Source organism: Macrosteles quadrilineatus, unplaced genomic scaffold (genome assembly GCF_028750875.1).
Source record: "Macrosteles quadrilineatus isolate MER2022 unplaced genomic scaffold, UCM_ALF_1.0 Scaffold_1__1_contigs__length_201487025, whole genome shotgun sequence".
NCBI classification, from domain to species: Eukaryota; Metazoa; Arthropoda; class Insecta; order Hemiptera; family Cicadellidae; genus Macrosteles; species Macrosteles quadrilineatus.
Genome location: NW_026542594.1, coordinates 143,489,026 through 143,515,416, shown reverse-complemented (window position 1 = coordinate 143,515,416; position 26,391 = coordinate 143,489,026). Strand labels below are relative to the sequence as shown.

Here is a 26,391-nt window from a genome sequence, read left to right as displayed (position 1 = left end):
CTATTGACAATTTTGTTGGAGAATAATTGGATCACTAGCACAGTTGTGGACAAAGTCATGAGGGAGTATGAAACTATTTGTCAGCAGCCTGAGTCCATGATCCAGTTAAAAGCCTACAATCGAAATGTTCGTCTTGACAAGTTTTGGAAAAATCTTGTAACCGTTGGCTCAAGTCCACATTTACTTAAAGTTTTAAAGTTGGTCTCAACCCTTTCTCATGGAAACGCAAATGTTGAAAGAGGGTTTTCAGTTAATTCAGAATGTGTAATGGAAAACATGAAATGTGAACTTCTCGTAGCAAGGAGGGTCGTTTATGACACAATTTCAACCAAGGGTGGCATACAAAACTTGGATGTTGATAAGCTCCTCATACATTCTGCCAGAAATGCCCATTCCAGGTTTGTCGAAGCTTCAAAAGAAAAGAAGAGAGTTATGACAGAAGAAGCAGAGAAGAATGAGAATAAGAGGAAAGCGCAGCTACTTTTAAAGGAATTAGAAACTAAGAAAATAAAAATTCTGGAAGAAGCTCAAAAACAAACTGATCTGCTGAATGAGCAGATCAAAAGTATTGTAAAGAAAAACTAATGATGTGGATGTGAAAAAATGTAAATAAGTTGTACAAATGTTCGTGGAGTGCAGTGTAAATAGATTGTACATAAACTTTGATTTAATAGGAGTGGTTGAAAACTTAGCAGCACTACTACAGCTGTAAGTATACTAATAAAATTCTACTCAAAATACCAGCAGCAAGTTTATTTATGTTATAGAGTAGGCCTATATCTGATTATCTGAATAGCCCAAAACTAGCAGTGATAGGCTAGCCTATATTTTTTCACTTTCTTTTTTCTTCTTATCATCTTGATCTTAGTATATATTTGGGTAAGCCTACTCCATCAGTTATTAACCATAAAATATTTATATTTTAGTAGGCCTAGCCTATTTATTCGACTTTTTACGTTCAGCAATCTATTAATGAAAAACCTGAAAAACGCTTCTATAGCTTGAAGTCAGTAATTTTTATGTTTTATTTAGTGATTATATCTAAGTAAGAACATTAATTTAACGCAAATCACCTGTATTTTTGGTCAGGGAAAATTATATATTGGTCAGGGAAAAGTCAGGGAAAAGTCAGGGAATTTAAAATTACTGATGCAGTAGCCACCCTGTTATAGTTAATTAGGGATGGACGGGATTGAATTTTTAGTTCGGGACGGGACGGGATTTTTATTTCCTTCCCGATTTTCGGGACGGGACGGGACGGGATTTTTTTCTGTGCATAAAAAGAAAGTACTGTATTGCAGTTACCAAAAAAGACATACGAAATCAATTTTTACCATTTGTGGCACTGATCTATAAAAACCAAAAAATGGGTAACAATTTACAGGTACCTATAGAAACTTGTGACTCGCGGGTCACGGGGTGATCGTCGGTATGACTCCACGGTCACGGCGCGATCGTCGTCATGACTCGCGGTCACGACGCGATCGTCGGTATGACTCGCGGTCACGGGGTTATCGTCGGTATGACTCCACGGTCACGGCGCGATCGTCGTCATGACTCGCGGTCACGGCGCAATCGTCGGTATGACTCGCGGTCACGGCGCGATCGTCGGTATGACTCGCGGTCACGGCGCGATCGTCGGTATGACTCGCGGTCACGGCGCGATCGTCGGTATGACTTGCGGTCAGAGCGCGATCGTCGGTATGACTTGCGGTCAGAGCGCGATCGTCGGTATGACTCCGCGGTCACGGGGTTATCGTCGGTATGACTCGCGGTCACGGCATGATCGTCGTTATGACTCGCGATCACGGCTCGATCGTCAGCATGACTCCGCCATCACGGCAAGATCGTCAGTATGACTCTGCGGTCACGGCGCGATCGTCGGTAGGACTCCGCGGTCACGGCGCGATCGTCGGTAGGACTCCGCGGTCACGGCGCGATCGTCGGTATGACTCGCGGTCACGGCGCGATCGTCGGTAGGACTCCGCGGTCACGGCGCGATCGTCGGTATGACTCGCGGTCACGGCGCGATCGTCGGTAGGACTCCGCAGTCACGGCGCGATCGTCGGTATGACTCGCGGTCACGGCGCGGTCGTCGGTAGGACTCCGCGGTCACGGCGTAATCGTCGAAATGACTTCGTCTCCTGCGTTCGCGGACCGCGTATCGCTCGCAATAACGGCGTTATCGGCACTCGCGAAGCGGAGAAATCGCCGACGATTGGACCAAATCCCGTCCCGAAAAATTCCCGAGTCAAATGTAATCCCGTCCCGATAATCGGGAATATTTTTTTCCCGAAAAATTCCCGAAATTTCGGGACTGTCCATCCCTATAGTTAATCAAGCACAGGACAGTATTAAAAAAAAACCCTTCAAAATAAATACATTTACACATACTTTACATTCAAAATAAACCATGGATATACTCATTGGCTGTTATTGCAGACAGTCCGATATCCCAAAGACCAAAGAGGGAGCTGTCCAGAGGTCTGATTGGAGGTTATCTGCTCGGTGACAGTAGTCACTACTCCCCTAGAGTGAAAAAAATGTTATTTTCCAAATTCTGTTTGGAATATAGCCAGATTTTTGGAATAGCAGGATTCCACCGTACATACGAGATTGTTTTAAGAGGACGAGATATGTGTTATTAAGATACTTAGACATTAGTGTTTCATTTTATGTGGGGGTTCATTTGTTTCAGGTTCAAGCTCGACTCAAGAAGAAAATGAGGAATGACCTTGTTTCAGGTAGGCCTACTGTAAAAGTTTTAAACCCACAAGTTGGCTGTACTCTCCTACCTTACAGTCAATCCAATGATTGTGGAACTGATTGCAACATACTAAAATGGCCTTTCTTTAGAAATCTAAAAACAACAGTAAACCTTATTTTGGTTGATATCTAATTGAATCAAAAAATTGCTAATGCTGAAAAATACTAATTGTTCTAAGAACATACGGTATCTTAAGATACAACTTCTCTCTTCTAACCTTATAGGCAGGCCATCATTCTATTTGCAGATTCACAATTACTATTTGTTTACATTACAGGTCAAGTTTAGTTTATTATAAAATTGAACTTGTTTACATAACATATACAATTGTACCTTTTGAGTTACTATTAAAAACATTTATGAAACTTTTATAATTATTGTGATCAAATTGTTGGTTGGTTTTTTGTGTTTGCAAGCCTATTACTAACTGTATGGTATTTTTTGGTTTTTTTATGCTCTATAAGCCTACTTACTCATTAACCTGAACATTATTTTTAAGAGCTGTTACTGTGTTCCCCTTCTAAAAGAGAGAAAGTAGGTTCTAAAAGTTTAATCATCAAAAACATATTTTTAGATTTTTATTCCTTGTATAACTTTTTAGGGAGAAATAAATTGTCAAACTTGTTTGCACAATGTTCTTCCAAAACATCCAAGCTGTCAAGGAAGAGGGTTTTGGAGTCTCTTCAAGAAACCAAGGAACCTTTGACAAAACATAAGGTTAGTTCACAAAGTACAGTTTTGTATAAATAAAAAAAAAAAAAAAATATAGTACTCCATCAATGATTTGGTCCTCAACAATCCAGAACCTACATATGTCCGGCTTCATCTCCTCCCTAAAAATAATATGACCTAAAAGAATTAGTATGTATGAAATATTGTAGTAAAATACAATTCAGTATAGAACGATCCTACATTACAAAGTACTATATAGTGTTTGCTTCTTTAATGTGAAATCACAAACATCTATAAATAAAGATATCACAACTTTTTTAAAATACCGTAAGCTGCACCCTTTTGAACTCCATACTTGAATGAAAAGAATTGATGAGAAACCTCTTTGTTTAACATTAGTTTTTTAATAATCCCTGGCCTAAGGGTACATGCCTTGATTAAGGATTATTAAATCACTTTTAAATTTTTAAATATGCACATATTTTTCTTTATTCATAATCAATGGTTTGTTTATTTTTTCACTAAAACTTGATCATAACTTTTATAGGTCTAACTTAATCATAGATTTTCTATATTATTTTATGAGAAGTGTACAACAAATAATTTATTTTAATCACAGTATGAACACAAAACCAAAAACATGTTTTATTGTATGAAATTAAATGCAAGTATATGGGACAACAAGAGTTCAACTAACCCAAGTGGAAAGGGTTAAGGAATTATTAACATATTATTATCATTAACTTGTGTCCTTTCATTAATAGCAACATTCCTCTTTCAACACCTCAACTCAAACTTAAGTTAAGAATAAGAATGTATGAATAAGAATGCATTTATGTTTTATAGCTGAAAGAATTGAAGAAGTTACCATCAGAGATTTTGGAGACTCTTGCAAATGAGGACAAAGAAAAGAAAAGGCAACGGGCAGAGGAGTCAGATTCTGACACTACTAGTGAAAGACCAAAGAAAATTAGGAAGAGAAGTCGAAAGATGAAGGTTAAAAGTAAGTTATCTTATAGTAAAATACTATTACTGGAGATAGTTGGCAACATTTTTCGTCTTAATAACCATATATAATATAATAATAATAACCAAGGATAAGAATGGAAGGTTGTTTGATAATGTCTGTAATGAGGAATTAAATGGGTGACCTTTGTTCATCACTCATCAGGTTGTGAAATGCTTAACTATGACTGTCCTTTAATGATTGGGAAATCGTGATTGATAATAAAAAAAAATACCAAACACGCAAACAAATAGTCCAACATAAAAAATATTGATTTAAATTTTTAAATCAAGAATATGTTGATGACATTCATGCCCGAATATTCTTTCCAATAGGTTTTAACTGCAGTAATAAAAAGAAGACAAAATTGATACCCACATCAGCAACATAGTATTGTATCGGCAATTGCTGGTTCCTCCCGACCCTGTATGAGTTAATACCAATTCAATGTAATGAAATGAAATTAAATGAATGAATGAAATGAAAAATATCTTTATTTAAGAGGCGAAGTTAGGACTTGTAAGTCCTCTCTACCACTTAACCTCTAAAACATAAATTAAATAAAAACTTATTCACTTATATAAGTAAATTTAAATAATCTGAAGTAATCTAAAGTAATACATTAAATGAGTACATGCAATGGCGTTCTCGATAACAGAATCAGTACGATAATTTGTTGTGGGCGAGACGCTTGCCAGTTGTCTGACATTTAACTGTCTACTGTACAAAATTTCTTCTTCTTTACAGTGAAAATTATGTTTTATCATGCGCTAACAGTATTGAGAAATAAATGTTGCTGTCTTTCGTTCATTGTTACGTCCTCCCGTGGGCTTTACCAAAAGGCCAAACTTTTGGATTAGGGTATACATTACTTTTTGTCAACTTATTTGGTTGACATTTATTTTTGTGGTATCTTAGGGGTTTTCTACAGGTTAAGTGTTAGAAAGGGCCATGACCCTAACTTTGCCCGTTTAAATATAGGCCTAAAATTTGTAATTTTTTTATTCCCCCTTTATTTATGCAGCTGCCAAATCACAATTTCATTGTCCTTGGTCGGTGAACATCATATCTCTCTGATAATTTCTTTGTGCAAATAAACGTATAGCTGAGTAGAGTATATTTAGAAAAGAGTATACTTTAGAGAGAAGAAAGAGTTGTTGGAGTACTTAAGAAATTATCTATATCTATAAAAGAGGAAGTATGTATGGACTCCGTACTCGACAGATTGTAATGTAACTTTCAGGCACTATTAAGCATTATTCAAGAATAGTTTGTGTGAAGTTTGGTGCAGATCTGTCAAAAGGGCTCTGCCTCAGAGGGTTTTAGGGGGTCCAATGTCAGACTTTTGGAACTACAATGTTTACAAATAATTATAATTTAAAAGCAGACGAGGTGTTAGCCCGTCCTATGTACGGGAGTAGTCAGTTAAAACTGTGTAGGCCTATGATTCAGAACAGCTAGTTTACACGTATAAAGACAAATTTTATTGCAGCCTACAGTAGAAAGAGTAATTATCAATTGAGAAGTGTATAGGCCTAGTCAATGATATCACCTACCATCGCATACCTGCCTCTTCCATAATCAATATCACCACAATACAATTACTCATACTATACACAATTTCCAGTAGGTCTGAATTGAAACTCCCTAAAATAAAACGAAAATATCCAATAAAATTCACAGTACACATAATTATAATGTTGGTGTCCTGACATCATTAAACGAATCGTCCACACACACACATCCTTTATGTCAATTTCACCACATCAATTGCTAAATAAATAAGTGTAAACAAAGAAAAGTAAACACAACAACATATTAGTTTGTTTTGTAAACAGCTGAGTCAAAAATAAAATAATATTCATTTGAACAAAAGAACTGGTCACATGTTCAAGGAATTTAAAAAGTAAAAACGCTAGTATAGCTAGTGACGTAATTAATTGTCTATGTTTATTAACCATTCCGTTATCAGTTCTAATATCCATGATAACTAAACCACCCTCATTCATTGAATCAATGTACATCGTAATTCCCATGTTCATTTATTTAAACTATAAAATATTCAGCGCCTCCAAACGTAACCACAACTAAACAGACGCCAAACAACTTTTTAGATTTCATAAAAGGATGGTTAGTCTAATTGCAGTATCCTAGGTCAATGATGACGTTCAATCTATGTCATTCATTTGTATATCTTTGGATAACACCCGTCTGAGGTTGTGGTGGTAATTTAAAATCTTATTCCCGAGGATTCTTGATCTCCAAGACACTGGTGTAATGTATTGGCACAATAATATAACAGGATATGTTCATAACAATAATTTTTATGAGAAAATTAGGGCTTATTGACATGGAACAGAGTCCTTCTTAATGATGAATATTTGTTTACCAGGCAAAGTCTCGGACCAGAATTACATTCCATTTGTCACTGGAGGAGCCACTGAGTTCGGTCTAAGCCGCCTGGACAAAGACGGAACCTTGACCTTGGCTGAGAAAGCTGCCAAGTTTAGAACAGACCAGTTGTATGGAGCTTCTGTCAAGAGAATCACTAGTAAGATGGGTCATATTTATTCAGAAACATAGGCACAGCAGAACAGCAGTCTAATTTACCTTCCAACTGAAGAGCTCCCTTGCTAACTTGTGTCTGCATGACTTAACTATTTGTATTGACCTATTAATTGAAAATTTGATAAGTGATTGAATATTTTAACCTAAGTTCAACCTTAAGGCCAAACACATCATATTTTTTATTTTGTCCCCTCAAAAGGTTTGCGTTTTTGTACAGACTGATTTTAAAAAAATAGTACATTTTTGTGTTGTTATTCGCTTAATTTTTATGTAGATTTATAAACATATTTTTGATCAAATTTGGAAACATTATTATTTTATGTTAAACTTTTTTCATAATTTCACAAAACACATTATTTAATATATTTCTTGTAGCAGCAAACATAGGTATTAGTTAAACTAATGTTACTAAAATAGGAAACTGACATTTTTAAGGAGATAATTAGGAAAATACAATCAGGCAAATGGAAATTCGCTTAGTCCGCAGGTTTGCTGCGAAAGGGGTATATTATGGTTCCGAAATTTGTGGAGAGGAGTGGTAATTGCTCAGAGGGTGAATATGTAAACTTTTAAAAAAATTCTTCTGGGGGTAACAAGTCAACTAAACTTTGACTAAAATATGATTCTAGAAATTGTAGCTACTCTCTGAGTATTATTTCAAAGTTGATATTCTATTGATCGATTTGGAGTGATATTCCTGAAGACAGTATGCAAGCAATTTATAAACAGTTAGGAAATAATCGCTATCATCACTTAACATAAAACGTTTTCCATTAACAGTTTTATACACTTATTAAACTGGAAATATCTGTGATAAATAATAAATAAATAAATAGTAAAAATGTCTTTATTGATTAAGCGTTTCTCAGTACAACTGCATTTCAAAACAACTCGATAGGTGAGTTTCGAGATTCAAAAGTTTCGAATTTAAAAATTTTGGCACTTTCATTTTTGAAACTGCTGAGATTTTTTGTGTCGTTATTATTGTTTTTAACACTGTTTACAAACAAGCTGGTAGCAATGGAGCAAACAGATCACCATTAACACTAATGAAACAAGTAAATTGTATTCTTAACTGCAAAAGGCATCTTAAATAGTGGAACAACTAACAATTCAGATTCATATCAATATTTATTAGACACAAAAAAATTTTATTGGCCACAAAATGTTCAAATTATTATAATATCACTAGTAGTACGCTTATTCTGCACGTAACAGGATGAGTGAACATGAGCGCAATAATGAAAGAGTTTACCCACACCTAGCACACTTACCGGTGTCACTGGTGTACACAATAATGTTATTTGTATGGGCAAATCGACCCATGAGTCGGGGCAAATAATGGTGAGTCGGTGACTCAAGTCGGTAGCGTCACGCAAACTTCGGGCCCAAGGCAGCGATGTCGTGAGTTCGGATCCTGGTCACTGCCACTAAATTTTATCAGTACAGTTCACCTTTGCACTGTACCGGCCACCAATTGCTTTGCTGTAAACGATCCACGCACGGGCGAGGTTAAAAGAGGCTGGACCAACCTCTTAAAAAAACCAAATCTCAGTCAACAACAATCCTAACTTCTCGTCCATTAATTAACCAAAGTCATTGGTAATATACCTAACGTATTTCCTGTTTCCCTCTCTTCTCATAGCATTTTATTATTGCAGATACGTTAATCTAACTGTCACAAAGAGTTCCCACACTCTGGACTGTTCACCTTGACTACTTCCTTTACCACTTCCTACGTCGTGGACCTGTTTCCCTCTCTTCTCATAGCATTTTATTATTGCAGATACACTAATCTAACTGTCACAAAGGGTTTCCACACTCCGGACTCCTCGCCTCGACTACTCCCTTCACCACTTCCTACGTCGTGGACCTGTTTCCCTCCCTTCCCAAAGCATTTTTAGAATTGCAGATACTGTACATTATTCTAATTATCACTAAGGGTTTCTACACTCCGGAATGCTCGCCTCAACTATTTCCTTCACCACTTCCTACGTCGTAGACCTGTTTCCCTCCCTTTATATAGCATTTTAGAATTTCAAATAGATTAATTTAACTTTCACAAAGGGTTCCCACACTCCGGACGGTTCACCTTGACTACATCCTTCACCACTTCCTACGTCGTGGACCTGTTTCCCTCTCTTCTCATAGCATTTTATTATTGCAGATACACTAATCTAACTGTCACAAAGGGTTTCCACACTCCGGACTCCTCGCCTCGACTACTCCCTTCACCACTTCCTACGTCGTGGACCTGTTTCCCTCCCTTCCCAAAGCATTTTTAGAATTGCAGATACTGTACATTATTCTAATTATCACTAAGGGTTTCTACACTCCGGAATGCTCGCCTCAACTATTTCCTTCACCACTTCCTTCGTCGTGGACCTGTTTCCCTCCCTTACCATAGCATTTTCGAATTGCAGTTACACTAATCTAACTGTCACAAAGGGTTTCTACACTCCAGAATGTTCACCTCGACTACTTCCATTACCACTTCCAACGTCGTGGACCTGTTTCCTTCCCTTCCTATAGCATTTTAGTATTGCAGGTATATTAATCTAACTGTCACAAAGGATTTCTACACTCCGGACTGCTCACCTTGACTACTTCCATCACCGCTTCCTACGTCATGGACCTGTTTCCCTCCCTTCCCATAGCATTTTAGAATTGCAGTTACACTAATCTAACTGCCACAAAGGGTTTCTACACTCCAGAATGCTCGTCTCGACTACTTCCAATACCACTTCCTACGTCGTGGACCTGTTTCCTTCCCTTCCTATAGCATTTTAGTATTGCAGGTATATTAATCTAACTGTCAAAAGGGTTTCTACACTCTGGACTGCTCGCCTTGACTACTTCCATCACCGCTTCCGACGTCATGGACCTGTTTCCCTCCCTTCCTATAGCATTTTATTATGGTAGATACATTAATCTAACTGCCACAAAGGGTTCCCACACTCCGGAATGCTCGCCTTGACTACTTCCTTCACCACTTCCTAAGTGTCGTGAACCTGTTTCCCTCCCTTCCTATAGCATTTTTAGAATTGCAGATACATTATTCTAACTGTCATAAAGGCCCCCCACACTCCGCAGCGCTCGCCTTGACTACTTTCTTCACTATTTCCTTCACTATTTCCTTCACTACTTCCTACATCGTAGACCTGTTTCCCTATCTTTCCATAGCATTTAAGTATTACAGATACGTTAATTTAACAGTCATAAAGGGTTTCCGTACTCCTTTCTTTTCACTGCTCACCTTTCCGCTTTCTTTACCACTCTCTACGACGGGGACCTGTTCCCCCCCCCTCGCATAGCATTTTAGTATCAAAATATACCAACATTTTTGAATATTTAATATTCAACGCCAACATTAAATTGAATAATGTAAAAAGCTGCTTTGTTCTAAATACATACATACCTATATACTTTTAATTAAAAGGCGAAATTTTAATACTGAACATAAACGGTATATAACTGCCGACTAATATTGTTAAGTTCATTTTATTATTATGAAAGTTGTGAGATTTAATTAGCTTAAATAACATTATTCTGAAAGCTGTGAAATTATAATGATATATATTCATAGACGCCAAACTGTTTACTCAATTAATGAAAGAGCTTAGAGTAAAAGTCGTTCTCTCTGTCTTAAGTAGACAACAAAATTGTTTGTCGCAAAACGTAAACAAATAAAAAGAAGAAGAAGGTAGCTCCTAATGTTATTCTTATGGGACAAATTTAAAAATGTTTTTTAAGTATTTTATAATTACTACTGAGCGAAATCGTCTAGAATTTTAATGGTGTCTTTACACTGGTGTCATAACTATTTGTGCAAAATTTGAACGCTATAAGTGCAACGGTTCTTGAGTTTTAGGTGCGAACACACACACACACATACTCCAGCGGACAACTTTTCTCCGACTCCGCTATACACGATACATAGATTCGTTCACTTCGTTCACTCATCTATTATAATGTCATATCATCTGATCATTAATTTAATACCAGGAGTTTAATTTATTGTAATGTTAGTTGTTTATAAAAAAAGTATGTTGTTCTGGGTTTGAAGTTTATCTGCCACATTTATGTTATTATTTCTGGATCAGGAGTCAATCTCTTTGAGTTTTGATCACATAATCATAATGAAAATGTTATCATTACCTGTATTTTTCGGGTAACTAAAAAGTTTCGCGTTTAGGTTTTGAGATTCGAGATTCGGGATTCGATTTTTTAAGTTTCGGTTTTGGTTTTGAGATTCGAAATTTCTGGTTTTGACCATCACTAGGTGTGTGTATAGGAACCTAACATGTATAGATGCTGGTAATAGTGGAACCTTGATTAATTCAATCTGAATCGTTGTCAGTTACATACTACAACCCTTTAATAGATTTTCCATTTCCTTTGAACATACTACTGTACAACCCTTTTATAGATTTTCCGTTTTCTTTGAACATTTTAAGCTAACAGACTTAAACAGTATATTAATTTTGAAACTATAATGTCTATGAATTGAAGCATCCATGTTAACAAATAGAATGCTGTATCCTCCATAACTTAAACCCTTCAGCCACGTCTGTTTTATCAGTGATTATCTAAATATTATTATCTACAATTTACTTACTTTCTTGCTCATTTCCTCGTTTTCTGCCAACTTTTAAAAATTTGAAACTAAATATTAAAGGTGTGCAAGCAGCTCTATTTGCAACTGAGCCGAGCCAATCTAAAAGCTCAAATGGTTAAGCACCAAGTTAGAAAATCAAGCTCATTATGAGCTCTTGATCGTGGGCGATAACATTATTGTGATCACTGGAGATAATAATGATGTCACGACAATGTCACATGACCTCAGTAGATGTTCAATAGATGCAAAAGAGAATGATGATGTTTCTATGACCGTGGAAGACAACAATGATGTTTGCGCAAACACAGGAACTGATGATGATGTCTTCAAGCAGAAGCTTTTAAGTATTTTGCTGCTATAGCGAACCCCCCTCCCCCCCACAACACAATGATGGTGTTTCTTTGACCGTGGGAGACAACAATGATGTTGCGCGATTGCGGGAAACGATGATGATGTTTACAAGACCGCGGTAGCTGTTAAGTATTTTGATAGTGATGATGTTTTTGTAATCGTGGAAGATGATGATATTTCTTTAAGTTTATTATTTGTAGAGGTGGGTTTATATTTTTAGAGTGCATGGCCGAAATATTCCAACACGATTAGTAAAAAAACTTAATTTGATTAATTCATTCACAAAGCTTTTTTTCATTGAAAATGTCCGCAATAATTTCTTGAATAACTAAGATGATCTCTCCGCGAACACAGGAAATTATCACAATCTAACTGCATTCACGGATTATAGGCATGATGACATTAATAAATTTAATGTACATACAAAATCTATGATCTCTTATTTCATATTGCTATTCTACTGGTAGCCATGTAATACATTAATCAAAACTTTGGATAGCTTTAACTTGTGGTTTTGTTTTTTCGTTAATTGAATAATCAGATAAGTTAAATCGTAAATATTTAACTTCTTACCAAAGACATTAGCCATTGCTGGAGATAAAAGAAATACTGGCATTGAATTAATAAAAAGTCTTCTTTTCCACAGAGAAAGTGTACCCTATAAATTATGAAAAGTTCATTAATACTTGAAATATTTTCATGTGAAATATAAAATACTTCAGTACTTGAAATATGTACTGTGTGTATGCTTATTCAAAAAGCTTAATTCAATCTCGACTAGATAAAAAGTCTCTGGCTCTCACACCTCTACATAACTTGCAGCCCTTATACTGCATTTAATTTGCTCAATCCACCCTCTATAAACTATAAACAGTTGACAGATCCCCTTGGTAAATACAAATTGTGATGTTATAATAACCTATTAATCAAACTTCCCTCTTCTTCCTTGGAATTCAATTGGCTGAAGTTGAATTGCACTATAAATAAGTATTATTTGTTCTACATTTAAAAATATTTGTACTTACTTCTCTTGACATTTTTGTTAACATTATTTATTATTTGTTAACCTGGTATCTTAAATGCAACTTTGATGGCAACCCTAATTTGAATGTACTTTGACTAATAATGTTACATTTAATAGTCTTTAACACTAATCTGTGAATGTTTTTACATGGGGTAACACTTGGAATGGATGTTTGTTTCAGTTTTGGACTTGAAACATCCAAGGTGCAGACTGAGACATGAGTGAGTCTAATGGAAGATCAGTGAGATCCTTCATATCACATTTATTAACATTACAACACATCTCATTACAACATTTTTCTTTGTTTTTGTAATGTAATTTAATTTTTAGAATGGAATTTGTAACTTTTTATGTTCTTTTCCATAAATATTCTTGTTGATGTTCCATCTCGATGTGAATTTTACATGTCATGCGTATTATACAAATGCTCTTTTTTTACACATTGGTTGTTGGTTTCTAATTGGTTTACTATATTAAATCGTCTTTGGCGACAGGCAGTTTAGTGATTTGATTGTCTCACTTGATTGTGAGATCCATGTCAATTTATGACAAGATCAATCTCTCAGTGATCTTAGATACAGTAGACTCTCTTATCCGGACACCTTTTGGTTTAACCGGACCACACTCAGTAGAAGTGACATCTCTTTATCTGGATAATTTTTATCAGTACATTGGTTTAACCGGACTAAATCGGCAGGAAGTGGGCGGTACTGAAACGATTGTTCTCGTAGGAAAGATTTGAGATCAGTGATTACGTGTCTAAATACAATGCTCTCCTAGTTTTAAGTAAAGTACTGTATAGAGTATGCAACCGCTATCCGGACTGGCCTCGGTCCCGAGGAGTCCGGATAAGAGGGAGTCTACTGTAGTGAACTTTCTTTTTCAGGCCACCTCTCTCTCAATATAAATTATGTAATTACAGGCTGTAGGAATTATTGAATTTATTGTCTGAATGAGTGAAAATGCATGCTTTGTTCTTGTAAATGTTTCATTATTACTACACTGCCTATAAAAAAATAACAACAGTACTAAGACGATCAAAAAACTTGTGTGGGATTTTTACCCTTAATAATAAATTTATATTTCTACTATTTCTCCCGACAGTTCAGGGTATGGTTATCTAACTATCCAGGTGTCTAAAGTTAGTTTAAGTCTTGATTTCTCGATATATCTCGAGGTTAATGCTCAGTCCGCGGCCGCCAAGTACACCTACAAAGGACTCATCATCGCCCACCTCGAGATATCATATATGTACTTTGTTTGACCCTTTGTTCTTTTTGGAATTCTCGCGGTAACTAATGTTTACCGTGACCCTATCAACTGATTTGTAGGTTAAGGTAACTATCCGTTACCCTAACTTGTGTGTCGTAACTTATCTGGTCACGAGATGACACTTACCTTGTTTCGTAGTCCAAATCCAATCAAATACAATTCGCTGTGACAGGCTCTAAGCAGCCTAGCTTTGCCACGAGGTATTCCCTCACGGTACCTACCTCCTAAGCCGTCCCGTCAAATGTTCTGCTCAAGTTATAATGCTTGGGTAGAACTTACTATACTAATATGGGGCTGCTTTGTATGCCTAACAACTCCGAGCGTATACTTACCGACACTATCCATTTCGGGCCTAAGACTACTACTCTCAGCACGACTTGTTACGTCACGCTTATGGCTATAGTCGCAGTATATTCGACCACGATGATGATGGTACCTACCTTGTGAGCTGTACTATGTCCAAAGATCAACTATGCCCCAAACACACCTGCTTATATAGGGTCTTCCAGTGGCAGGGGGTGTAGGAGTGAGGTGGGGGAGGTAGGCTTCGACAGTCCAGTTGTGCTGCCACACAACCTTTGCCCTGACAGCTGATAAGCTCGGCCGCTACCTTAATGCTTACTTCTAACTCTATCCCTCTCTCTACTCAACGAATGACACTATTGTCGTCTAAATAATTCTAAAGTGTTTGTGCTTCTTGTCTGTATCAAATTTACAGCAATATGTTAAAAATTACAAGATTGTTTATGTTTTGTTGTTAGCCCTTTTAGTGCCTCAAGTGGGCGAAACAATTGTACTTGAGGTTTGCCAGGCCTACATGTGGTATTGCTTCTAGGAATGCTTGCCATTTCTCTCACATAAATGTAGGTGTTTAGGAAAACCGTCATAAAATACTTATATTTATCAACATTTTTGGCCTAAATATGTTTTGTTTAGTAGATTATTAGATCGTGCATTGTAAAATACTAATTTAAGTTGGGGTTTCACGAGTTAAAATAAAATGTATTCATGGACAAGACAGAAATATGTGACAATTTATTCTCATGTTTAAAGTTTGAGCTAAAATAACATAATTTACAATTATTCATTGACATTCAATTTTACATTCATTTTAAAGAGCATTAACAACTAAAGAAAAATCATGTTAACAAATTTGTTTTTTTTTTATTTTCCCACAAAAATATGTAACATTTACTACAAAGAGGTCTCGAGAAAGATTCTAGGCCCTACCTAGCAAACAACCTAAACCATGCTCTAATACTTATATCGTTACAGACAAAACTATATCATTTTACATTTGACTGTATTTTATGTTATTATTATTATGTTTATGATTCTAATTACTATTAGAAGCCATGTACAAAATATACAAACAGTCAAAATAAAACCATGCACCTATAGGCCTAAGTTACCAAGCCCAGTTATCGGTACACTTAAGATTAGCCTAAAACTCAGTAAAACACACAAATAAGTTGTAGTATTATCTATATATTAATTACGTATCCGATTCTTCGCGTCAAAATTGTAGGCAACTGGGAAGTCGTAGAACGACAGGAGAGCTTAAATTAAAGGTCTCGATCCCGTGACGGCGTGAAAAATAGTGAAATTCCAAAATTGTTAACACAAAATTAGATATAACGTAAAAGTTCTCCATTAGAATAGCATTAGAAGCCATTTACTGCTGATTTTTTATTACTTCAATACAGCTGATCGTGATTTATCACTTAGCCGGTACGCAATATTAACATTTGGATTACATATGTGCCAGTCTACTTTGCAATCTACTGTACACTATTATAAGTAATCACACTATATAAGTAATACACCTATAATTATCAAGACTTTTTAGTTACGTCCTAGAAAGGTAAAATTAATTATTTTACTGTGAAACCTTACTAATTTCTTTATTTTTAAGCATATGATATGAATTAGAATCATGGGAGCTGGCTCAAATAGAAAGAATTGAACTTAGAATGGGTGAATAAACTATCAAGTTTTTTTTCTTCTAATTTAAAGGTTATTGTTGTGTTGAAGGAACGGTTAACATGAAATAACCACATTGACTAAATAATTAACGATTCAAGATTTAAATGGGGAACTTCTCCTTTGTTTTAAAACAAATGTTTAATATTTATTCTACACTTTCTTTGTAAATTAACTATCATTTTTAATTTGAAATTTATTATAGTGTGTAATTAATATTTTGTATGAAGGGAAATAACCTCAACACTCTTAGAAAATAACCTGAGAATAAAGATGAAATAGGTTCGTACAATTATGATGATTAGGCCTATCTTGATAGAATATATAAAGTCAATCGCACCTTTAAGAGGAATACCACCTCATAAACTTACACTAATTGTAGTTTTTATGGTGATCAGAAACAAATATAGAATTAAGTTTGGTCAATGGGATGCTCTTTCTTTACAATAATTTTGTTAAAGCTTTAAAGGAGTATAAACTTTGAAATAATAACTGGGTCGGGATGATTTAGCGGTTTTGACCAAGATCTAAGCTTATCTCAACACACCCTTTATTTGTCTTTTCATATTTGACGAAGAAAATTTTCAAAATTCTAATCAGGGAAGCCTTTTTTATCATCATTAACCACAAACACAAGACCAAACGCCACAGCTACGTTAGTAAACCAGTATTTTTTCACAAACAATTATAAATTTGCTCTTTAGCAGGGTTAAACCTCTGGAGTGATTCAAATTATTTATAAAAAATAACACCAACAAAAGCAAAGACAAACCAACAACTTTTTTTACTCAAAAGATATGGTGTACATGGATATCTATTCGGACACATCGATAAAATAATTCTGAGTTTGTTTTAATATTACAATTATTTGTTTTACATTTGAGCTTTTTAGGGGCTTATGTCCCTACAAGCCACTAGTCACTTTTTAAAGGTTTAAAAATTATTTTAAACAATTCATGAATATTATATGAACTTCTATTACCAAAACAACTTGCAAAAAAACATTTACTAGAACACAAACAGTGGAAACAACAACACACAAACCAGCTGTGTAAGGCCATCTACTATTGCGTTTTTGATAGGGATGGACGGGTCCCGAAATTTCGGGAAATTTTCAGAAAAAAATATTCCTGATTTTCGGGACGGGATTACATTTGATTCTGGAATATATTGGGACGGGATTTGTTCCAATCCTCGACGATTTTGCCGAAGTTATTTCACGATCGCGCCGTGACTGCGGAGTCATACCGACGGTCCCACTGAGACTGCGAGTCATACCGATGATCACGCCGTGACCGCAGGGTCATACCGACGATCACGCCGTGACCGTGAGTCATACCGACAGCGTGTCATACTGACGATCATGCTGTGAATGTGAGTCGTACTGTCGATAGCACCGTGACCGCGAGTCATACCGACGATCACGCCGTGACCGCAAGTCATACCGACGATTGCACCATGACCGTGGAGTCATACCGACAATTCCTCCGAGTCCGCGAGTCATACCGACGATCACGCCGTGACCGTGGAGTCTTACCGACCATTGTGCCGTGGCCACGGAGTCATACCGACGATTCCGCCTAGACCGCGAGTCATACCGACGATCACGCCGTTACCGCAAGTCGTACAGACGTTCCGGCCGTGACCGCAGAGTCATACCGACAATCCCGCCGTTACCGTGAGTCATTTCTACGATCACACCGTGACCGCGAATCATTTCGACGGCGATTCACAGGTTTCTATACCTATAAATGTTTACCCATTTTTTGGTTTTGATAGATCAGTGTCATAAACGGTAAAAATTGATTTTGATTGTCTTATTTGGTAACTGCAATACTCAAAGCTTTTCTTTTATGCACAGGAAAAAATCCCATCCCGTCCCGTCCTGTCCCGAAAATAGGGAAGGAAATAAAAATCCTGTCCCGTCCTGTCTTGAACTAAAAATTCAATCCCATCCATCCCTAGTTTTTGATTGGTTGACCACTATTCTCAGTTCCATTGTAGAGAGAGAGAGAGAGAGAGAGAGAGATCTTTATTAACAATCTTCAAGAATGTAATAGTGTCAGAGAATTACAGTAGTATACATTAGTGGAATAAAGTCTTTGGAATTGGGAAATTTCAGATTTTCTAATTTCAGCTGTTCCTCCACTCGATGAACTCGTTGATGCTGTAGAAAGGGTGATTCAGCAACCACTCGTTCAGCCTCGACTTGAGCAGCCTTGGACTTGTGTTCTTGACCTCAGTTGGCAACAGGTTGAAGTACTTAGCCCCATTGACGGCTTCATCTCGTACCGTTTGCTGTGATGAACAGGAAGGTTAAAATTTCCAGCATTTCGGGTGTTGTAGTGGTGTGTGTCTTCATTTTTCGGAAGGCCCTTCGAGCAAGCTAGTGAGATCACTTCCAATAAGTAAACGTTCACCACAGTAAGTATGTGCCACTGCTTAAAAGGTACTCGACAGCTCTCCTTCCAACTCAGGCCCGCCATTATCCTCAGTGCTATCTTCTGCAGGATCAGCACACGTTTGATGTTGGTGAGGGAGGTGCTACCCCAAAGCTGAATCCCATATCTCAGACGACTCTCAAAGAGGGCGTGGTATGAGATTTTAAGAGCTGCCACTGTGCTAACAGTCTTAATGCGCCGCAGAGCGAAGATTGGAGTACTCAGCCTCATGCAAAGTTCGTCCACGTGGTCAGTCCATGAGAGCCAGCTGTCCAAGATCAAGCCAAGATGTTTGGTTGTGTCACTGATCTGGATGCCCGGATACCCCATGATCTCGTTCTTCTTGTTGCCAAAATTCACCTGGTTGGTTTTTCCTTCATTGAAGACTAGGTCATTCACACTGCAGTATTCAACCGCCAAGTTTAGCGCAATGTAGGATTTCACTTCCAGATTGTCTGTAGTTTTGCTTGAGGCAAGCAGCACAGTATCATCAGCATACATGATTGCTCTGCTGTATGGGTTGATGTATGAAGGAAGGTACACAGGAAGGAGTAAACAGTATGAATATCACCGGGCCCAAAACAGAGCCTTGAGGTACGCCTCTTGTAACAGGAAGTAGTTGTGACCTGTATGTGGCAATTTTCCCATTCTCCTATTGCCTAAGCTCGACAAGCTGATTCCGGCCCACCAGATAGCTCTGGAACCAATCTCTAGCAATGCCCTGAAAACCCAGTTCTCCGAGCTTGGTTAGAATAAGTTGGTGGCTGAGGCAGTCGAAGGCCTTGCTCAAATCGAGGTACAGACTAGTTAAATTCTCGCCCTCTTCAAGTTTGTCCACGATCAGTTCAATCAGCTCGACTAAGGCTGTGATGGTAGATTAATTTTTTTGAAAGCCATGTTGTCCACTAAGATTTATCTTATTGTTTTCCAGTTAATATTTATGATTCTCGTCAGAACGACCTTCTCAATGATTTTTGAGAATGTAGACACCAAGGAGATAGGTCTAAAGTTCCCAACGAATGCTTGCTCCCTTTCTTGTGTAATGGAATCACTTTTGACGTTTTCATCTTGCTTGGAAAGGTGCCCTGAGACATACTTAGATTAGCTATGTATATAGAATAGAATAGAATAGAAAGTGCTTTATTAAATACATATTATGTACAGTAGGCTACATGAAATGGGTACGATAAATTTATTCATGCACATACAACAATGGTCATACGACCGTCTGCTGGGTTGGCATAATGTCCTCATAATGTCCATTCAATATTAATGAAATAAAATTGTTCCACATAATCAACATACTAAGCACTAAAACAAAATAAAATAACACTTCTTAATGCAACACATATACATACATATATACACATACACATGTATGCATACATACACATATATGTATACTCTAAACATATTGTAATACATAATTTTAAAAATTAAATTCCCTAACTAACTCCCATCTACGTTTCCATGCAATTTTAAAAAAAACTTCCAAGGCCCCGCCAATCCTTCCCATTCAAATAATCCACAAACTCCTCATATTGTATTTTTTGTTTACCAAAATACAAGAGTCGCAAGTCATTGAACACAGGGCAACTAGCCACAAAGTGTAAAGCAGATTCATTCTCGTTTAAATTACACAAGGAACATGTGTGGTTTTTGTCGACAATCCACGGTTTATAGTTGAGATCTATAAGTTCTCATCTACATTTTATTATCCAAGAAATGGTTCGGTTGTCTAAACCAGTTTCCAAGAAGCTATTGTTGCCAAGGTCAAAGTCAACGACGAGGTATTGAGAATGATAAGCTGAAGTACGCGCTCTGCCTAGACACTCAGCTCTCCAGCTATCTCTTGCTGCATTTACGACACTAACTAATTGAGACTTTAACCTACCACTCCCCGCCTCCTCCATCGTATGTATATTCAGGTCTATTTGCACGCCATATTTGATTCCTAATGCTCTCCACGCTCGACACCAATCTACATTTTTTCTTAACACTTCAGCTGCTAATAATCTTGGTAAACGTTCAGGTGGTAGCCCCAATATATTTATTATATAATTAAGATTCATTCAGAGAGAATAAATGTGTAATTTATCTAGACCCGTTTCCAAGTACAGTGAGTAATTTGGCGTGTTATTAGGCAACTGAAACAGTTTCCTAATAAATAACTTTTGTACAGATTCTATCTTTTCGCTCTCTAAGTATCCCCATACCTGGCCTCCATAACATAATATTGATCTTACCACAGCGTTAAAACACACAAATTTTGAGGACAGATGCACCCTGTCATTGTTTATTAATTTGTTCCAGGCGGCGTTAATGGCTAATTTTGCAGCTGAGGACTTCATCTTAAAATGTTGTTCCCAACTTAGCATTGGCGTGAACAATACCCCTAGATATTTGTAAGAGTTAACAATCTCGACCTCTTTGCCTTTATAGAACCATTTATTACTTTTTGCCAATCTACCTCCTTTGCGAAAAACCATAATTTTGGATTTATTAGTATTAACTTGAAGGTTCCATAAATTGCAATAAATTTCAAGTTTTCCAATCATTTGTTGCAGTACAACAGCCGTGGGAGCTATTAAAACTATGTCATCCGCATACATTAGGATATTTATTTTCTGACCTCCAAATAAACATCCGCCCTCTAAAAATTCTGGCAAATCATTTATAAATATTGAGAATAAAGTAGGGCTAAGATTACAACCCTGTTTTAAACCCATCTTGGACTCAAAACTACTTGTAATGCCGTTTTTACACCATACAGAAACATTGGTTCTATCGTAAAGATTTTCAAGAAGCTTGACAAATTTGGTTGAGACTCCTATACTAAATAATTTATAAATTAAGGCCTTTCTGTCTATAGTGTCGAAGGCTGCTGAAAAATCTACAAAAAAACAAAATAACTTGCCTTTTTTAATCGCACAACTTAAATTAATCATACATGATAAACTAAATATATTATCAATGGTAGAATATCCACGTCTGAACCCCCCTTGAAACTCTGTCAATATATTATTCTGAGTTAACCACACATTTAGTCTAGAATTCAGCAAACTCGTAAATATTTTACCACCACAGTCAATAAAGGAAAGTCCTCTATAATTCTCAACAGAATTTACATCTCCCTTTTTGTGCAGCGGGAATATAATTGATTTTTTAAAACTTTCCACTACCCTGCACTTGTTAAACATGTTATTATAAATACCCAATAATCTAGTGAGCAGTGAATCTGGAGCATTTTTATAAAACTCCTAGGGCACCCTATCGTGGCCCGGCGCTTTATTATCTTTTAATCTCGCGAGAACTGATTTTAACTCTAACATACTAAAATCTCTGTCCAAAACATCGTTTGTTATCATTGGTTCCGCATAACAGATCCCAGCTGATAATCGTGGCGGGTTTAATAATTTACTAAAATGGTTGATCCAATCCTGTGGTGCAATGTTACCCACGAACCTATCACTCCCGTATTTAAAACTGTTTAAAGCCGACCAAAATGTTTTCGCGTCAGTCCTGTGATTTAAACTGGCAATCGTGTTATCCAAGTGCATTTTTTGTTTATTTTTACATACAAATTTAAACATCTTACATGCTTGAATGTACTCAGATTTGTCAGCTGTCGAGTTTGTCCTACGAAATATGTTTAACCTCTTAAATTTCCGCTTTCTCAACGCTAAACATTCGTAATCAAACCATTTTTGTTTGTGTTGTTGTTTTAAAGAACAGCTACTACTAGTCGCACTTTGCTTTGAATGGGCTGACTCCTTTATAATATGTACAATTTGATCTACATTATTTTGGTCGTCCAACGATATATGAAACCTAGCAATATTCTGAATAACCTTTTCCTGATATAAAATATTATCACGTCGAGTCCATTTTAATTTTGGGAGTAAAGGTAAAATGTTTTCATCTCTTCTCCTCACACAAATGTCGTTATCTATCGATAAGGATACTTCAATTGGCAGGTGGTCAGAGCCCGTGTGTTCAACAACTTTAAACACCTGTATGATATCTAGACAAGATAATGAGACCGCGGCTATATCAATAACAGAGCATCCCATTACACCTATAAAAGTGTACTTTTATAGATTAGCTATGTAGAGCAGCGGCGTTAGCAATTCCTGCCGGCAGTGTTTGACCATAACGGAGGAAAATTCATCCAGGCCCGATGAAGTCTTGTTGTTTAGTCTTCTGATGGTGTCGAGTAATTCCTGGTCAGATGTAGGCGCCAACACTGTCATCGGAGATGTGACAACATGCTCGGCCTGTTTGCTGCGGACTTTCGTCTGGTCTTGAATGTTCTCTGGTCTTGAATGTTCTTTAGGGTCTCATCAGCAATTGTTGTGAAGTATGCATTGAAGCTGCCAGCAAGTTCAGTAGGATCTTCCACTTTTGCATCATTTATTACCAGATATGACAGGGTGTCAGGATCTCATTGTTTGGTCTTTCTTTCACTGTTGATCACATTCCAGATAGCCTTCGATTTTATTGAAGACTCGGAGATGAATTTAGCTGTCGCTTCTCGTCTCAGTGCTCTCAACTTAAGGTCATAGTCCTTCTTTAACTTATTGGTTAATAGTTTGTCTTCCTCTTTTCCACTAAGGACGTAGCGGCTATGAGCTTTGATGAACTTTTCCTCCATTGATTTGACTTCATCATCGAAGACATGGGTTTAAGGGTTTCGCCTCTTTTCACGGAAAGCCTTTCGGGGACACGTGGCATCAAGAACTGAAGTGACAATCGTGATGAAACTATCATAAGCATCCTCTACGGTCCTGCTTTCTAGAACTGTCTTCCAGTCTTGATTTGATAATTGGAGCTTCATGTCGTCAAGATTTTGAGATTTAAGGGTTCGGCGAGTGTATGTGCAAGGCATCTTGCGAGATGTGCCCAGATTCAGGCTGCATAATTGTCCTGTGTGATCCGAAATGCCAGTATTAATCACTTCAACGGCCACTTCTTTCTCAAAACAAGTTGTTATGCAACAAATGTCAATCGAAGTAGAAGAATCCTTAGTGATTCTCGTTGGAGGAAGTTCGATTCGATGTATATTAAACGTTGATAGAAGTTCGTTTAGCTGATTTCTTTTGGATGATGCAGCCAGGCAGTCGACATTGAAGTCACCCATGATGATAATGATGTTGTTCTGGGTCACCCAAGGGTGTATGATGGTTGAAAGTGTGTCCAGAGACAGCTTGAAAGATTCGTTACCATTGCCTGGGGGGCGGTAAACTCCAAGCACAAATAAGTTTGATTTTTTGTTCAGTTTTATCACAATTGCTGAGACTTCTGTGATTAAAGGGATGCTTGAGGATTCTAAATTTAGTACTTCTATCTCATTTTCAAGATCCTTGTGCTTGTAGATGGCCACACCACCTTTCCTGGCATTATTCCTGCAGAAGGCTGACAACAGACTGTAATCACCTAGACGAGTATTCTTCATGCGCTCGTCATTTTGGCCATGTTCTGTGAAGATGACGATATCCGGAGTGTCTGTGTGGAGAAAGTGATTAAATCGTTCTATTTTGTTGCCTATGCAGTCTGCGTTCTGGTGGAAGATAGTTCATCTTTTAGCGAATTTCCCATATAGGGAATAAGCTATTACCGTAGTACTCATGGTAAGACCTGGACCCGGGACCGATTTTTTTTTTCGTTTTGAGGTCCCTAGAGGCCAAAAATAGCATCCGTTCAAATTCATATATATATATATATTTATATATATATGTGTCCGTTAGCGCGATAACTCGAGCAAAAATGATCCGATTTTGATGAAATTTGGTACAAACGTGTAAACCTACGTTTATTCGAACGAGTTCGCGAACCAGCATGATCGGACCATGGGAACGGGAGTTTATGGGGGCTTTTATGGGGTAAAAATGGGTTTTTCCCATTTTTGACCCAAAAAACTTAAATTTTTGCAATTTCTTTACAAACTATTTTGTAGAGCTTAAAAAAACAAATAATTTAGTATATTGAAGCGTTATAATGCGCCTAATGGTTGCGGAGAAAATTCAAAAAAATTGTAAATTTAAAATTCCCATGTTATTCTTATGGAGGATAAGTAAACTGTTGTAGTTTGCTTATTTATTAACATATTTTGCCCAAATTTTGAAAATGTTTTTATTTCTTACTAACTATTAACATTTTACATAAAAAAACACTTTAACCCTCCCTGTTGCAGCAAACCTAAGTATGTGTTAAACTGATTTGATTTAAATAGGGAATAAATGTGATATTTTTAAGGAGACATTTTAGTGTAAATCCAACCAGGCAAATGGAAATTCGCTTAGTCTGCAGGTTTGCTGCGGCGGGGGTATTTGAGATTTTATTATTGTCTGTGAGCCTTGTCTTTTTCTTGTACTCATCTTCCACTTTTCTCGTGTTTTCAGAGGTTCTTCTTCTAAAAAAGACTGTTGAGTTCCTAATGTATTACTGACTGTAGATGGGAGATCGGCTGCTGCCTCGTCTAAGCTATTTCTGTTGTTTCTTTTTATTACTTCACCATCAGCAAAGCTGGGGGATATGTCGATAGATCATTATTCTGTTGTTTACCAAGCTGGTCATCTTGGTTTCTAAGAAAATCCTGGATATTGTTGTTGAAGAAGTCCTCATAGGTTTCTCCACTCTGCAAAAGTTTGGCAGTGTGAGGTGGCATTCGTTGTACTTTTTTGTTTGTTGGGGTTGGCAAGTTTGAAGTGGGTATATGAGAACACTTAGCTTCCTTTATCTTCTCTGGAACAGTCAAAGCTGAGTTGACTTCTAGATTTGCTATCCTTTTTTCTAACATTTTGTAATCGTTTGATAAGTTGTTTATGTTTTTGCCGATCAAAGATATTTCATTTGGAACATCTTGTGGATTGGAGTTTGGCGAATCAATAGTATGGTCCCTTTTTTTAGGCGTATCATCCCTCGTAGTCTCGTCCCTTGTGTGTGTGTCCTGTTTGCAAATAGCCCTTTTGAGTTGAATGATTTCTTTTTCATGTTTGTCAATTACTTTTAACTGTTCAAAATCGTGCTCTTCATAGTATTGGGTTTTCTTTATCATTTCTTCTCGTATCCTGTCACTCTGCTTGTTGATCTCCTCTATAATGTTAAGAAGTTCTTAAACTCGGGTGTGCAAGCGAAAATTTTGGGATTGGAGATCTTCTATTTCTATGTCCTTAGTTAAAATACAATTTTTGTATGAAATAATATCTGATTTAAAATGTTGGTTTTCTTCAAGTAAAGCTTTACCAATCTCGCCTGCCATCCTCAAAGAATAGGTGTTGTCAGTTTCATCTGCTACGTTATCCACTTGACTAAGTTCCAACTTTAATGCGTCTAGAGATCTGTCTGACAATTTAGGAAGAGAATAAGAGAGTTTATTTAAGGTTCTCAATTCACCACCAATTTGGGGTGAAGTCAAGTCTACTTCCATATTTTCCGGAATTTCACAATGTGGACAGAGCCATATTTCATATCCCTTTTCACCATTGGTGATTTTCTCATAGTGGTCTAACATCATGCCAAGGCAGTCCCGGTGGTACCATGTGTTACAACCACCCTCACATATTATGGCCTCTTCATTTTCGTGAACAAATTTGTCACATAGCGGACAGGTAGTTATTTTGGTTTTACCCATTGTGAATTTAATATCAGTTTATTGGCTAACAATCAATGGAGTACTTACTCTTAGTT

At 36.9% G+C, this 26,391-nt stretch overlaps 1 protein-coding gene across 3 annotated transcripts in view; it reads left to right on the top strand.

The window, feature by feature from the left end:
• Positions 1 to 26,391, top strand: part of LOC128986068 (uncharacterized) — a 63,627-nt gene that overhangs the window by 30,327 nt on the left and 6,909 nt on the right. For 2 of the 3 annotated variants that reach the window (XM_054406182.1, XM_054406173.1), the window contains exons 5-8: positions 2,699 to 2,744; positions 3,369 to 3,484; positions 4,286 to 4,442; positions 6,838 to 6,996. In XM_054406182.1, coding sequence (XP_054262157.1) covers positions 2,699 to 2,744; positions 3,369 to 3,484; positions 4,286 to 4,442; positions 6,838 to 6,996 — 478 coding nt within the window. Of the gene's footprint in view, positions 1 to 2,698; positions 2,745 to 3,368; positions 3,485 to 4,285; positions 4,443 to 6,837; positions 6,997 to 13,187; positions 13,228 to 26,391 lie in introns of all 3 variants that reach the window. The other variant, XM_054406191.1, reaches the window with a different exon arrangement.